Source organism: Notolepis coatsorum (genome assembly GCF_963971535.1).
Source record: "Notolepis coatsorum genome assembly, chromosome: 6".
Classification (NCBI taxonomy): Eukaryota; Metazoa; Chordata; class Actinopteri; order Aulopiformes; family Paralepididae; genus Notolepis; species Notolepis coatsorum.
Window position 1 is genome coordinate 14,264,803 of NC_140170.1, and position 16,743 is coordinate 14,281,545.

The window sequence follows — 16,743 nt, forward strand, 5'->3', positions numbered from 1 at the left end:
ATATAAACAAAAAGAAAACCTCAAGACCAGACACCCCCTCCCCCAGACTAGGACCTCAACAAATTCAAGACTTCTATTTTTTTTCTTTTTTTTTTTTTTTTTTTTTACACAACTTGATAATTTTGTAAGCCCAGCTACACCTGTCTGAACAGGTGCCCATACTTCTATACCAAATATATACCCATCAGAAAGACAAAAGTGAGCATCATTAATAGCCTACATCGTCAACCTACTATGTAATCTGTTCTAAGTATTGCCTAAACCCAGCCCAGCATTTATCAAAGAGATGTGGTTTTTTCTTAAGATTGAACATTATTTTCTCTGATGCCATGTATGAAGAGATTTCACTAAGCCACATAGACACGGGGGGATTCAGCACTTTTCCACAGCATGGCTATACACTTGTTCCCTGCAATCATGGCCAATTTAATGATCCACACCTTGCTTCTCTTATCAGGAGAGATGTCAGACATGTCTCCTAATAATGCTAATTTACGTGTACATGGGATCTCAAACCCTGTGATCTCTTCGAGAATCTCCCCAATTGAGCCCCCGTAAGGTCTTAGTTTGTTACATTCCCAGAACATGTGGAGCAGGCTACCTGTTTCAGTTGAGCACCTAGGGCAAAGGTCAGAGATAGCGTCATTCATCCTGTGAAGTCTTTCCGGCGTAAAATAGGTTCTATGGAGAATGTTAAATTGCATAAGTTCATGTTGAGTGTTATATGAAAACGATAGTGCGGACTCACATAGTGATTCCCATTCATCTTCATCAAAGGTACAGTCCAGGTCGCGCTCCCATTTGTTTTTGGCGTTTAGGGGCATTATTTCTGTAAAGGTCAGAATTCTATTATATGTTAATGATAGGATGCCTCTAGTGTGAATAACTCCTTTTAGAATATCATCTATGAGGAGGGGTTTTGGAAGAGTGGAGTTTCCTCCCTGACCTGTGTCTGACCTGTAGATATTTGAAGAAATTAGTAGTTGGAAGGTGGAAGGTGCTGTGTAAGGGGACAATTTATGAGTTGTCAGCTCCTTTCTGTCATTCATTTCTATGCTAATGCTACAGACGCGACAGGCGCGCTCCTTTTCCCAGCGCCGCGCCTCGCATTTTAGCGCTCTCTGCGGCCAGCGTTTTTGAGCGGAGCGCTCCCAGCGCCTAAAGTTGAAACTAGTTCAACTTTTGGAGAGGAGCGGCGCTCATCAAGGTAACTTTTTTCGACCGACCAATCAACATCGAGCAAGTGGCGGAGCCGCGGCAGTCGCGAGACTCAGGAAAACACTCTGAGCATGCATATTTTTGCTTTTCAAAGCGGCCTGCCTTGAAAAAAACGTCCCCGGTGGACACAAAGCCTAACTGTTCAAAGGACATAAGTATGTTATTATCATATAGGTCCCCAACAGTTTTAATCCCCTGAGTGTACCACTTCTTGGTGATGCCATCTCTAAGTGATTCTGGTAAAGCTGGGTTGTAATCCTGTGAAATGCAATAAAGCTACCAAGATGTGTCTGAATCTCAAACCATGTTCTTGCTGGGTGTTTAATAAATGGGTTATCTGAACTATTCTTCAGGGTGTGGTACGACCGGATAAAAGGAATTCCGGCCAGCGGTACGTCCATCGTATGGCATTGTTCTATTTGTCTCCAGGCAGGGGAATTAGTCGACTCATTCTGCGAAATCCACAGAGCCCTTGTCTGTGCAGCCCAGTAATAGCGTTGGAAGTCCGGGAGTTTCAGTCCACCACACTGGGGGGAATTATATAGGGTTTTAATTTTAATTCTAGGGACCTTCCTCCTCCATATGAATGCAGATATTATCCTTTGTAGTTTCTTGAAGAAGTTCTTATGTATAGATATAGGGAGGGTTTGAAAAAGGTAGAGACATTTAGGAAGGACGTTCATCTTAATGCAGTTCACTCGTCCGATTAGCGAGGGAGGTAGCTGCATCCATCTATCTAGGACCTTCTCCACTTTTTTAAGTAGTGGATCATGATTTAGTAAGAAAATTGTATCTATTTGGTTAGGGATCTTTAGACCCAAATATGTTACAAATTGTGAGTTCCACTAGAAGGGGAAATTGGACCTTGGTATTTTTTCAGCTAGTGAGTTAAGGACTTGACTTTTTCCATGCTGCGTCAAGGATTCTGGTCACATCTGTGAAAGATTTCTTCCTCTGTGTTTTCTGTATGATCGCTGAGGTCTTGGTATAGGGAATTGAAGCTATCACCGTAGCTAGCTTGCACTCCCTCCATTTCCTTAAGACATTGCCCCAGTGCCTGGTTGTCATTGACAAGTCTTTCCACCGCGATGTTTAGAGAGTTCATCTTAAGTTCCATCATGGCTTGAATTCTATCGAATACTTTCTCCAGTTCCCCAAGAAACCATGTCAGTGGTGTTTCATCGTTAGCTTCGATGTTAGATGGCGCGCTAGTCCCTTGCGGTCTCATGCTAGCACTAGTGCTAACGCCGGGCGATGCCATCGGCTTCCTGCTCACTTCGGACTTTTTGGGTGGCATTTCTTTGTTGTATATGTGATTAATAAGCGTGAGTTGACATAAACTGTTAGGCGGAGTATGTTCGATACATCAGGTGTTTGTGTAGTAGCCCGTTCCACTAACGTCCTTCCTCTATGCCGCGATCTTGGACCCATCGCCATCTTGGAACCCCACACTCACTATTAATGATCTTTAACGCTAACCCTAACCCATCACACTCACTATTAATGACTCAACCATCACCCCCCCCCTCTCTCTCCCTCTCCCTCTCCTATCTCTTGCTATCTCTCTCTCCATCTCCCTCTCTCTCTCATATCTCTCTCTCTTTCTCTCTCTCTCTCTCTCTCTATCTCTCTCTCTCTCTCTCTCTCTTCTCTCTCTCTCTCTCTCTCTCTCTCTCTCTCTCTCTCTCTCTCTCTCTCTCTCTCTCTCTCTCTCTCTCTCTATCTCTCTCTCTCTCTCTCTCTCTCAGGTGACGGTGGTGAAGGGGGCTGCTGCAGTACCAGTTGCAGGCCCCCAGGGACCAGCTGGAATACCAGTGAGTATGCAGTGACATCACAGCATGTCATTAATTAATTATGCTGTACGCGTGGCCGCAGGCGAGTGTATTGATTATAAATCTGTCTCCCTCCTGCAGGGTGTGCCTGGGATCCCGGGAGCCTTGGGAGTCCGAGTGAGTCAATGTTTCCTTTATTGATCCCAGTGCCCCTAGATCAGCAGTGTAATTAGTTACTTTTGACCGATTACTCCTTTAAAAAGTAATCAAAATGACTTTACTAATTACTTTGTATCAAAGTAATTAGTTACGTTACTAGTTACGTTATTAGTTACTTTCGCTTACACCCCCCCCCCTTTGAAAAAGGTATGTACAACCTGTGTAGCTTCTGTTGTTAGCTGTGGTTCAAGTTAGCTCTCTCTCTCTGGACCTTGGAGAAGTCTTTATTCGGCATGCAGGCAGACACACGTGCGATGGGCGGCACACACACAGGAACACACACACATGCAGTTAGTTGGGTCGCCGATGCGATTGACCCATCCCGTCGTCCTCCCCCCCCCAAGGGCAGCCGGGAGCAGATAGGGGCGTCGGCGAGGGGCCAATCCAAGCGCTCCTGTCCGTCTTCGTCAGGGACGCGACAGCGTCAGCGATCTGTTGTGCATGTTTTTCCATTGGGTTTCTCTTATCGGGGGGGGGAAACCCTTGCGAGCACAGAGGGGGAGAACATGCAAACTCCACACAGATAGGCCCGGGAGATACCCCACCTGGGTGCCTGGCATCGCGGAAAGCGGGAATCGAACCTGTGACCTTCTTGCTGTGAGGCAACAGTGTTAACCACTACACCACCGTGCCGGTGTTGGACATAACGTTATCTCTCTTCCTCACCCTCCATGACCTCACTCTGACCTGCTACAGAGGATCGACAGAGGACTGTGTATAAACACACATCATCTACAGAGGGCCGTGTATAAACACACATCATCTACAGAGGACCGTGTATAAACACACATCATCGACAGAGGACCGTGTATAAACACACATCATCGACAGAGGACCGTGTATAAACACACATCATCTACAGAGGACCGTGTATAAACACACATCATCGACAGAGGACCGTGTATAAACACACATCATCGACAGAGGACCGCGTATAAACATAATCAAGCGTTTTATAGGAGGACAAAAAGAAAACATAGCATTCTGGCAACGATGTAACGCAGTAACGCAGCGTTACTTGGATTAGTAACTGTAATATAATTACTATTTTTCGGAAATTGTAAAGCCTTACTTTACTCGTTACTGGGAAAGTAATACAATCACAGTAACACATGACTGTTACGATTGGGGGTGATGATGAAGGAGAGAACACAATATGCAGACAAGGGAGAAGGAACGGAGGCAGAGACGAGGAGCGATGCTTGAAGAAGGGGTGTTTAATACAATACAAACGAAAGACACTACTACTAACAAAACAACGAAGGAAAACAAGAAAACGACAGGAGTAGACAGGCAAGGACTCACTAGACATCAACAGGGAAGGCAGGCACGACACGGGGAGACACACACAACAACCAGACAGGGGGATGACATCAAACACAGACAGGGATGGCCCAGGATAACAGATCATTAGAAATCCACTCAATGATTTGAAACCAACATAAAATGGCTGACCGCACCATCGGGCTTAGGTCACCAGAGGGAGGTAGGGAGCCAATGTCAGGAGGAGAGAACTGTCCACTGTTATTCTCATGCCTGGTCCAGCCAGGGCCGGGCCTTGGAACGTAACACATGACTAAGTAGATGAGTAACAGTCTGTTCTGTGACCTCTGTGACCTTTGTGTTCTGTCTGTTCCAGGGCGAGAGAGGACCCCTGGGGCCTAAGGGTGAAACGGTAAGTGATTTTTTTGTCACCAGTCGTCCTAATTTCTGTGCCTGGAGGTGGAGAGAGCGCCCAGCAACCGACTCATCTGTATTCTTGAACGCTCATGCACAGTGGTGGAGAGTAACTAAGTATTTTTACTGAAGTACTGTAGCCTACTTGAGTACAATTTTGAGCTACTTGTACTTTAATTTTCATTTTAGGGAACTTTATACTTTTACTCCACTACATTTATCTGAACCCGTCAGTTACTAGTTACTTTGAATAACAATATTTTGCATAGAAAACAGGGCAAAAATGATTATGTACTTTCACATTTGTAGCCTGACAATTTCAAGAGGACGTAATCAGAGCAGCATAACTGGACCACATACCACTTTAATACAACCTTTAATCAGAGCAGCATAACTGGACCACATACCACTTTAATACAACATTTAATCAGAGCAGCATAACTGGACCACATACCACTTTAATACAACATTTAATCAGAGCAGCATAACTGGACCACATACCACTTTAATACAACCTTTAATCAGAGCAGCATAACTGGACCACATACCACTTTAATACAACCTTTAATCAGAGCAGCATAACTGGACCACATGCCACTTTAACATAACCTTTAATCAGAGCAGCATAACTGGACCACATACCACTTTAACATAACCTTTAATCAGAGCAGCATAACTGGACCACATACCACTTTAACATAACCTTTAATCAGAGCAGCATAACTGGACCACATACCACTTTAACATCACCTTTAATCAGAGCAGCATAACTGGACAACATACCACTTTAACACAATCTTTAATCAGAGCAGCATAACTGGACCACACACCACTTTAACATAACCTTTAATCCGAGCAGCATAACTGGACCACATACCACTTTAACATGACCTTTAATCAGAGCAGCATAACTGGACCACATACCACTTTAACATAACATGACTTTTAGAGGTCAATGGATCGAGGATTGAATGCCCCCAAGCACAGGAATACACCAACGTTATGTAGAATGCGTACTTTTACTTTAGATACTTAAGTAGCGCCCTACATCCAATACTTCAATACTTCATGCGGTCGGCGCGCCTTAAAATGGCCGCCGTGGAGTGTGTTTATAATGTTGACATGGGAATGAACATGAGGCAGGACACTTCCTATGAAAGCCATGGTACCATAGCAACAGCATCAGTCGGATGAACATCCCATGGGTGTGTCCCCACCAGATACGCAGAGGAGAATGACCTTCGACCTTTACACGTCTGTGTTTTTGTTTGCATGTTCGTGTCGACGTGGCTGATGATGTCTTGTCTTCGTTTGACAGGGAGACCCGGGGGAGGACGGCATGCCGGGCAAACCAGGAACAGCGGTGGTAAGGGTTAGGCTGACCAACCAGGAGCAGCTGTGGTAATGGTTAGGCTGACCAACCAGGAGCAGCGGTGGTGAGGGTTAGGCTGACCAACCAGGAACAGCGGTGGTGAGGGTTAGGCTGACCAACCAGGAGCAGCGGTGGTGAGGGTTAGGCTGACCAACCAGGAGCAGCAGTGGTGAGGGTTAGGCTGACCAACCAGGAGCAGCGGTGGTGAGGGTTAGGCTGACCAACCAGGAGCAGCGGTGGTGAGGGCTAGGCTGACCAACCAGGAGCAGCAGTGGTGAGGGTTAGGCTGACCAACCAGGAGCAGCAGTGGTGAGGGTTAGGCTGACCAACCAGGAGCAGCAGTGGTGAGGGTTAGGCTGACCAACCAGGAGCAGCAGTGGTGGTGAGGGTTAGGGTGACCAACCAGGAGCAGCAGTGGTGGTGAGGGTTAGGCTGACCAACCAGGAGCAGCAGTGGTGAGGGTTAGGCTGACCAACCAGGAGCAGCAGTGGTGGTGAGGGTTAGGCTGACCAACCAGGAACAGCGGTGGAGAGGGTTAGGCTGACCAACCAGGAGCAGCAGTGGTGGTGAGGGTTAGGCTGACCAACCAGGAGCAGCAGTGGTGGTGAGGGTTAGGCTGACCAACCAGGAGCAGCAGTGGTGGTGAGGGTTAGGCTGACCAACCAGGAGCAGCAGTGGTGAGGGTCAGGCTGACCAACCAGGAGCAGCAGTGGTGAGGGTCAGGCTGACCAACCAGGAGCAGCAGTGGTGAGGGTTAGGCTGACCAACCAGGAGCAGCAGTGGTGGTGAGGGTTAGGCTGACCAACCAGGAGCAGCAGTGGTGAGGGTTAGGCTGACCAACCAGGAGCAGCAGTGGTGAGGGTTAGGCTGACCAACCAGGAGCAGCAGTGGTGGTGAGGGTTAGGGTGACCAACCAGGAGCAGCAGTGGTGGTGAGGGTTAGGCTGACCAACCAGGAGCAGCAGTGGTGAGGGTTATGCTGACCAACCAGGAGCAGCAGTGGTGGTGAGGGTTAGGCTGACCAACCAGGAGCAGCAGTGGTGAGGGTCAGGCTGACCAACCAGGAGCAGCAGTGGTGAGGGTTAGGCTGACCAACCAGGAGCAGCGGTGGTGAGGGTTAGGCTGACCAACCAGGAGCAGCAGTGGTGAGGGTTAGGCTGACCAACCAGGAGCAGCAGTGGTGAGGGTTAGGCTGACCAACCAGGAGCAGCAGTGGTGGTGAGGGTTAGGGTGACCAACCAGGAGCAGCAGTGGTGGTGAGGGTTAGGCTGACCAACCAGGAGCAGCAGTGGTGAGGGTTAGGCTGACCAACCAGGAGCAGCAGTGGTGGTGAGGGTTAGGCTGACCAACCAGGAGCAGCAGTGGTGAGGGTTAGGCTGACCAACCAGGAGCAGCAGTGGTGAGGGTTAGGCTGACCAACCAGGAGCAGCAGTGGTGAGGGTTAGGCTGACCAACCAGGAACAGCGGTGGTGAGGGTTAGGCTGACCAACCAGGAACAGCGGTGGAGAGGGTTAGGCTGACCAACCAGGAGCAGCAGTGGTGGTGAGGGTTAGGCTGACCAACCAGGAGCAGCAGTGGTGGTGAGGGTTAGGCTGACCAACCAGGAGCAGCAGTGGTGGTGAGGGTTAGGCTGACCAACCAGGAGCAGCAGTAGTGAGGGTCAGGCTGACCAACCAGGAGCAGCAGTGGTGAGGGTCAGGCTGACCAACCAGGAGCAGCAGTGGTGAGGGTTAGGCTGACCAACCAGGAACAGCAGTGGTGAGGGTCAGGCTGACCAACCAGGAGCAGCGGTGGTGAGGGTTAGGCTGACCAACCAGGAACAGTGGTGGTGAGGGTTAGGCTGACCAACCAGGAGCAGCGGTGGTGAGGGTTAGGCTGACCAACCAGGAGCAGCGGTGGTGAGGGTTAGGCTGACCAACCAGGAGCAGCAGTGGTGAGGGTTAGGCTGACCAACCAGGAGCAGCAGTGGTGGTGAGGGTTAGGCTGACCAACCAGGAGCAGCGGTGGTGAGGGTTAGGCTGACCAACCAGGAGCAGCAGTGGTGAGGGTTAGGCTGACCAACCAGGAGCAGCGGTGGTGAGGGTTAGGCTGACCAACCAGGAGCAGCGGTGGAGAGGGTTAGGCTGACCAACCAGGAGCAGCAGTGGTGAGGGTTAGGCTGACCAACCAGGAGCAGCAGTGGTGAGGGTTAGGCTGACCAACCAGGAGCAGCAGTGGTGGTGAGGGTTAGGCTGACCAACCAGGAGCAGCAGTGGTGAGGGTTAGGGTGATAGAGTGTCCTGCACTTTAGCCCTTTAGTTCCGCAGCGGAAGAAAAATGTCCCGCATTTCAACAAAGTCATGATTAAAAATGTTAAATAATATGAATTTGTATTGGTGTGAACTAGGGATGTCCGATATTATCGGCCTACTGATATTATCGGCCGATATTGGCATTCAAATGTACTATCGGAAATTATCGGTATCGGTTTAAAAAAATATATATTTCTTTTACATTTATTTAACCTTTATTAACCCAGGCAAGCAAGTAAGAACAAATTCTTATTTTATTTATTGTCAAAAGTATGCATAATGTTGTGTTAATTCCACAACAAGAGATAATATATATAATGTTAATTACCTGAAATTATTCCGTTTTGGGGGGGGGGGGGAACCCTGCATATATCGGTATCGGTTGATATCGGTATCGGAAATTAGGAGTTGGACAATATCGGTATATCGGATATCGGTAAAAAAGCCAATATCGAACATACCTAGTGTGAACACAGTAATTCAACTCAGGTGCGCCTGTTTGAGGGCGGTCTCGGCCCGCCTCCTAATGAACTCTGGAGCGTTTGAGGTTTGAACGCAAACCCGACCAAAAGCAGGAATAGACCTGAGAAATCACGTGATTTTTTCTTCACACATACAGTATAATCTCCCCGTTTACCAAACATGTTCACAAAATGTCCCACAAAATGGACACGTGCTGTCCTGCAGAGACCCTACAGTGTGATGACCTGGTGGCGTGTATGCCTTCTACAACGCTGTTCGGTTTCCGCGTTGGTCGTTTTGCGCTCTGATTGGCCGAGCGCGCGCATGCGCATGAGCCGCGACTAGCTCCTCAGAAAGGCAGGAATAATAAGCTCCGTTTAACGCAATTTATACAAATGGAAGTATTGACAATTGGTCATGACAAACCAATAAAAAATCGCGAATTAACCGCTGGCTACAACAACACACAGTAACTACATGCATTATTGTTTACACTGTGGGTTACTGTGTGTTGTTGTAGCCAGCGGTTAATTCGCGATCTTTTATTGGTTTGTCATGACAAATCAATTACTTAATCCAACATATGTGTAAATGCACAACATATTCCCGTTAAGGGTATATTTTTTTAATGATTCGTTACGGCGAAATCAATACTTCCATTTGTATAAATTGCGTTAAACGGAGCTTATTATTCCTGCCTTTCTGAGGAGCTAGTCACGGCTCATGCGCATGCGCGCGCTCGGCCAATCAGAGCGCAAAGCGGCAACGCGGAAACCGAACAGCGTTGTGGAAGGCGTGGCCAGTGGTTCACCTCAATGTTCTAGTTCTGCTTCTCTACTGTGACTGTTTACATGTTCTTCTCCCTCTCATCAGGATCTGCAGAAGGCTCTGGCCGGCTTTGGCATTCTGGTATGTGGACTTCACACTCTGTCACGGGTTATTGTAACAATAGCTGTGTACGCTTTGGGTCGAAAATATGAAAAGGATGATTGTCTGAGGGTCATACACTGCGATCACAGATTGTGGCTTTAACCCTTTCACTACCACACTACATAATGTTAACCCTTTACTATCCCACTACAGACGGGTTAACCTTCTGTAGTGTGGTAGTGAAAGGGTTAACATGTTGTCGCGTGGCAGTGTAAGGGTTAACCTTCTGTATTGTCACAGTGAAAGAGTCAACCATTTGGGTAGTGTAGAAGTGAAAGAGTTAAAGGTGCTTTAAAGGTGCACTCTGTGCAATTTTAGATCGTTCGGAGCGACTGTGTAAAATGACCACGTGATTTACTGGTTGAGTCTACACAGTTCTCACTCCAAACTAGAGTGTGCACCTTGACGTCAACGATCACCAAAGAAACATACAATTCTGTTGAGACATATTTTCTCATATAAAAATACTAATTAGCATCGTTTTTGAGCACTTGGAGTCTTTCTATTCTTGTTTTCAAGATTGTTTTCTATTATTATTTCATAATAATAATAATAATAATAATAATAATAATAATAATAATAATAATAATAATAATAATAATAATAATAATAATAATAATAATAATAATAATAATAATAATAATAATAATAATAATAATAATAATAATAATAATAACTTGGATTTGTATAGTGCCTTTCAGGAAACCCAAGGACAGGCAACAAAAAATAAATAAACAATAAACGAAATAAATATGAATAACAATAAATGACAGGAAGATGACTAGAGGCAGTGGACAGAGCAGTCATGGAGGAGTCCAAGGATGTAGTGGAGAGGGTCTCAGCACGCTGAAGGGGGGGGGGGGGGGGGATCGGCGTCTGAGAATCGCAGCCTCCGGGAGGGGGTGGAGGGGTGGAGGAGGTCAGAGAGGTACTGGGGGCATGGAGGAGGTGGAGGGGGTCAGAGAGGTACTGGGGGCATGGAGGAGGTGGAGGGGGTCAGAGAGGTACTGGGGGCATGGAGGAGGTGGAGGGGGTCAGAGAGGTACTGGGGGCATGGAGGAGGTGTAGGGGGTCAGAGAGGTACTGGGGGCATGGAGGAGGTGTAGGAGGGGGTCAGAGAGGTACTGGGGGCATGGAGGAGGTGTAGGAGGGGGTCAGAGAGGTACTGGGGGCATGGAGGAGGTGTAGGAGGGGGTCAGAGAGGTACTGGGGGCATGGAGGAGGTGTAGGAGGAGGTCAGAGAGGTACTGGGGGCATGGAGGAGGTGTAGGAGGAGGTCAGAGAGGTACTGGGGGCATGGAGGAGGTGTAGGAGGAGGTCAGAGAGGTACTGGGGGCATGGAGGAGGTGTAGGAGGGGGTCAGAGAGGTACTGGGGGCATGGAGGAGGTGTAGGAGGGGGTCAGAGAGGTACTGGGGGCATGGAGGAGGTGTAGGAGGAGGTCAGAGAGGTACTGGGGGCATGGAGGAGGTCAGAGAGGTACTGGGGGCATGGAGGAGGTGGAGGAGGGGGTCAGAGAGGTACTGGGGGCATGGAGGAGGTGTAGGAGGTCAGAGAGGTACTGGGGGCATGGAGGAGGTGGAGGGGGTCAGAGAGGTACTGGGGGCATGGAGGAGGTGTAGGAGGTCAGAGAGGTACTGGGGGCATGGAGGAGGTGTAGGAGGTCAGAGAGGTACTGGGGGCATGGAGGAGGTGTAGGAGGTCAGAGAGGTACTGGGGGCATGGAGGAGGTGTAGGAGGAGGTCAGAGAGGTACTGGGGGCATGGAGGAGGTGTAGGAGGAGGTCAGAGAGGTACTGGGGGCATGGAGGAGGTGGAGGAGGGGGTCAGAGAGGTACTGGGGGCATGGAGGAGGTGTAGGAGGTCAGAGAGGTACTGGGGGCATGGAGGAGGTGGAGGAGGGGGTCAGAGAGGTACTGGGGGCATGGAGGAGGTGTAGGAGGTCAGAGAGGTACTGGGGGCATGGAGGAGGTGTAGGAGGTCAGAGAGGTACTGTGGGCATGGAGGAGGTGTAGGAGGTCAGAGAGGTACTGGGGGCATGGAGGAGGTGGAGGGGGTCAGATAGGTACTGGGGGCATGGAGGAGGTGTAGGAGGTCAGAGAGGTACTGGGGGCATGGAGGAGGTGTAGGAGGGGGTCAGAGAGGTACTGGGGGCATGGAGGAGGTGTAGGGGCTCAGAGAGGTACTGGGGGCATGGAGGAGGTGTAGGAGGGGGTCAGAGAGGTACTGGGGGCATGGAGGAGGTGGAGGAGGAGGTCAGAGAGGTACTGGGGGCATGAAGGAGGTGTAGGAGGGGGTCAGAGAGGTACTGGGGGCATGGAGGAGGTGTAGGAGGGGGTCAGAGAGGTACTGGGGGCATGGAGGAGGTGTAGGAGGAGGTCAGAGAGGTACTGGGGGCATGGAGGAGGTGTAGGAGGTCAGAGAGGTACTGGGGGCATGGAGGAGGTGTAGGAGGAGGTCAGAGAGGTACTGGGGGCATGGAGGAGGTCAGAGAGGTACTGGGGGCATGGAGGAGGTGTAGGAGGAGGTCAGAGAGGTACTGGGGGCATGGAGGAGGTGTAGGAGGGGGTCAGAGAGGTACTGGGGGCATGGAGGAGGTGTAGGAGGAGGTCAGAGAGGTACTGGGGGCATGGAGGAGGTGTAGGAGGGGGTCAGAGAGGTACTGGGGGCATGGAGGAGGTGTAGGATGTCAGAGAGGTACTGGGGGCATGGAGGAGGTGTAGGAGGGGGTCAGAGAGGTACTGGGGGCATGGAGGAGGTGGAGGAGGTCAGAGAGGTACTGGGGGCATGGAGGAGGTGGAGGGGGTCAGAGAGGTACTGGGGGCATGGAGGAGGTGTAGGAGGGGGTCAGAGAGGTACTGGGGGCATGGAGGAGGTGTAGGAGGGGGTCAGAGAGGTACTGGGGGCATGGAGGAGGTGTAGGGGGTCAGAGAGGTACTGGGGGCATGGAGGATGTGTAGGAGGTCAGAGAGGTACAGGGGGCATGGAGGAGGTGTAGGAGGGGGTCAGAGAGGTACTGGGGGCATGGAGGAGGTGTAGGAGGGGGTCAGAGAGGTACTGGGGGCATGGAGGAGGTGTAGGGGGTCAGAGAGGTACTGGGGGCATGGAGGAGGTGTAGGAGGGGGTCAGAGAGGTACTGGGGGCATGGAGGAGGTGTAGGGGGTCAGAGAGGTACTGGGGGCATGGAGGAGGTGTAGGAGGTCAGAGAGGTACAGGGGGCATGGAGGAGGTGTAGGAGGGGGTCAGAGAGGTACTGGGGGCATGGAGGAGGTGTAGGGGGTCAGAGAGGTACTGGGGGCATGGAGGAGGTGGAGGAGGGGGTCAGAGAGGTACTGGGGGCATGGAGGAGGTGTAGGAGGAGGTCAGAGAGGTACTGGGGGCATGGAGGAGGTGTAGGAGGTCAGAGAGGTACTGGGGGCATGGAGGAGGTGTAGGAGGAGGTCAGAGAGGTACTTGGGGCATGGAGGAGGTGTAGGAGGAGGTCAGAGAGGTACTGGGGGCATGGAGGAGGTGGAGGAGGAGGTCAGAGAGGTACTGGGGGCATGGAGGAGGTGGAGGAGGGGGTCAGAGAGGTACTGGGGGCATGGAGGAGGTGTAGGGGGTCAGAGAGGTACTGGGGGCATGGAGGAGGTGTAGGAGGGGGTCAGAGAGGTACTGGGGGCATGGAGGAGGTGTAGGGGGTCAGAGAGGTACTGGGGGCATGGAGGAGGTGTAGGAGGGGGTCAGAGAGGTACTGGGGGCATGTAGGAGGTGTAGGAGGGGGTCAGAGAGGTACTGGGGGCATGGAGGAGGTGTAGGAGGGGGTCAGAGAGGTACTGGGGGCATGGAGGAGGTGTAGGAGGTCAGAGAGGTACTGGGGGCATGGAGGAGGTGTAGGAGGTCAGAGAGGTACAGGGGGCATGGAGGAGGTGTAGGAGGGGGTCAGAGAGGTACTGGGGGCATGGAGGAGGTGGAGGAGGGGGTCAGAGAGGTACTGGGGGCATGGAGGAGGTGTAGGAGGGGGTCAGAGAGGTACTGGGGGCATGGAGGAGGTGTAGGAGGGGGTCAGAGAGGTACTGGGGGCATGGAGGAGGTGTAGGAGGAGGTCAGAGAGGTACTGGGGGCATGGAGGAGGTGTAGGAGGGGGTCAGAGAGGTACTGGGGGCATGGAGGAGGTGTAGGAGGGGGTCAGAGAGGTACTGGGGGCATGGAGGAGGTGTAGGGGGTCAGAGAGGTACTGGGGGCATGGAGGAGGTGGAGGAGGAGGTCAGAGAGGTACTGGGGGCATGGAGGAGGTGTAGGAGGAGGTCAGAGAGGTACTGGGGGCATGGAGGAGGTGTAGGAGGGGGTCAGAGAGGTACTGGGGGCATGGAGGAGGTGGAGGAGGTCAGAGAGGTACTGGGGGCATGGAGGAGGTGTAGGAGGTCAGAGAGGTACTGGGGGCATGGAGGAGGTGTAGGAGGAGGTCAGAGAGGTACTGGGGGCATGGAGGAGGTGTAGGAGGTCAGAGAGGTACTGGGGGCATGGAGGAGGTGGAGGAGGAGGTCAGAGAGGTACTGGGGGCATGGAGGAGGTGTAGGATGTCAGAGAGGTACTGGGGGCATGGAGGAGGTGTAGGAGGTCAGAGAGGTACTGGGGGCATGGAGGAGGTGTAGGAGGTCAGAGAGGTACTGGGGGCATGGAGGAGGTGTAGGAGGAGGTCAGATAGGTACTGGGGGCATGGAGGAGGTGTAGGAGGGGGTCAGAGAGGTACTGGGGGCATGGAGGAGGTGTAGGAGGGGGTCAGAGAGGTACTGGGGGCATGGAGGAGGTGTAGGAGGGGGTCAGAGAGGTACTGGGGGCATGGAGGAGGTGTAGGGGGTCAGAGAGGTACTGGGGGCATGGAGGAGGTGTAGGAGGAGGTCAGAGAGGTACTGGGGGCATGGAGGAGGTGTAGGAGGAGGTCAGAGAGGTACTGGGGGCATGGAGGAGGTGTAGGAGGAGGTCAGAGAGGTACTGGGGGCATGGAGGAGGTGTAGGAGGAGGTCAGAGAGGTACTGGGGGCATGAAGGAGGTGTAGGAGGGGGTCAGAGAGGTACTGGGGGCATGGAGGAGGTGTAGGAGGGGGTCAGAGAGGTACTGGGGGCATGGAGGAGGTGTAGGAGGAGGTCAGAGAGGTACTGGGGGCATGGAGGAGGTGTAGGAGGAGGTCAGAGAGGTACTGGGGGCATGGAGGAGGTGGAGGAGGAGGTCAGAGAGGTACTGGGGGCATGGAGGAGGTGTAGGATGTCAGAGAGGTACTGGGGGCATGGAGGAGGTGTAGGAGGTCAGAGAGGTACTGGGGGCATGGAGGAGGTGTAGGAGGTCAGAGAGGTACTGGGGGCATGGAGGAGGTGTAGGAGGAGGTCAGATAGGTACTGGGGGCATGGAGGAGGTGTAGGAGGGGGTCAGAGAGGTACTGGGGGCATGGAGGAGGTGTAGGAGGGGGTCAGAGAGGTACTGGGGGCATGGAGGAGGTGTAGGAGGGGGTCAGAGAGGTACTGGGGGCATGGAGGAGGTGTAGGGGGTCAGAGAGGTACTGGGGGCATGGAGGAGGTGTAGGAGGAGGTCAGAGAGGTACTGGGGGCATGGAGGAGGTGTAGGAGGAGGTCAGAGAGGTACTGGGGGCATGGAGGAGGTGTAGGAGGAGGTCAGAGAGGTACTGGGGGCATGGAGGAGGTGTAGGAGGAGGTCAGAGAGGTACTGGGGGCATGAAGGAGGTGTAGGAGGGGGTCAGAGAGGTACTGGGGGCATGGAGGAGGTGTAGGAGGGGGTCAGAGAGGTACTGGGGGCATGGAGGAGGTGTAGGAGGAGGTCAGAGAGGTACTGGGGGCATGGAGGAGGTGTAGGAGGAGGTCAGAGAGGTACTGGGGGCATGAAGGAGGTGTAGGAGGGGGTCAGAGAGGTACTGGGGGCATGGAGGAGGTGTAGGGGGTCAGAGAGGTACTGGGGGCATGGAGGAGGTGTAGGAGGGGGTCAGAGAGGTACTGGGGGCATGGAGGAGGTGGAGGAGGAGGTCAGAGAGGTACTGGGGGCATGGAGGAGGTGGAGGAGGTCAGAGAGGTACTGGGGGCATGGAGGAGGTGTAGGAGGGGGTCAGAGAGGTACTGGGGGCATGGAGGAGGTGTAGGAGGTCAGAGAGGTACTGGGGGCATGGAGGAGGTGTAGGAGGTCAGAGAGGTACTGGGGGCATGGAGGAGGTGTAGGGGGTCAGAGAGGTACTGGGGGCATGGAGGAGGTGGAGGAGGGGGTCAGAGAGGTACTGGGGGCATGGAGGAGGTGTAGGAGGTCAGAGAGGTACTGGGGGCATGGAGGAGGTGGAGGAGGGGGTCAGAGAGGTACTGGGGGCATGGAGGAGGTGTAGGAGGTCAGAGAGGTACTGGGGGCATGGAGGAGGTGTAGGAGGGGGTCAGAGAGGTACTGGGGGCATGGAGGAGGTGTAGGAGGAGGTCAGAGAGGTACTGGGGGCATGGAGGAGGTGTAGGGGGTCAGAGAGGTACTGGGGGCATGGAGGAGGTGTAGGAGGGGGTCAGAGAGGTACTGGGGGCATGGAGGAGGTGTAGGAGGGGGTCAGAGAGGTACTGGGGGCATGGAGGAGGTGTAGGAGGAGGTCCGAGAGGTACTGGGGGCATGGAGGAGGTGTAGGAGGTCAGAGAGGTACTGGGGGCATGGAGGAGGTGTAGGAGGAGGTCAGAGAGGTACTGGGGGCATGGAGGAGGTGTAGGAGGAGGTCAGAGAGGTACTGGGGGCATGGAGGAGGTGTAGGAGGGGGTCAGAGAGGTACTGGGGGCATGGAGGAGGTGTAGGA

The 16,743-nt window shown here is 52.4% G+C and overlaps 1 protein-coding gene across 1 annotated transcript in view; it reads left to right on the forward strand.

Moving 5' to 3' along the window:
• Positions 1 to 16,743, forward strand: part of LOC311229383 (uncharacterized protein) — a gene marked incomplete at both ends in the record, with an annotated part of 211,269 nt that overhangs the window by 171,860 nt on the left and 22,666 nt on the right. Inside the window, 5 exons of the mRNA XM_084315471.1 lie at positions 2,967 to 3,032; positions 3,132 to 3,167; positions 4,849 to 4,884; positions 6,205 to 6,252; positions 9,884 to 9,919. Of these exons, the coding sequence (XP_084171597.1) occupies positions 2,967 to 3,032; positions 3,132 to 3,167; positions 4,849 to 4,884; positions 6,205 to 6,252; positions 9,884 to 9,919 (222 nt within the window). The remainder of the gene's footprint in view (positions 1 to 2,966; positions 3,033 to 3,131; positions 3,168 to 4,848; positions 4,885 to 6,204; positions 6,253 to 9,883; positions 9,920 to 16,743) is intronic.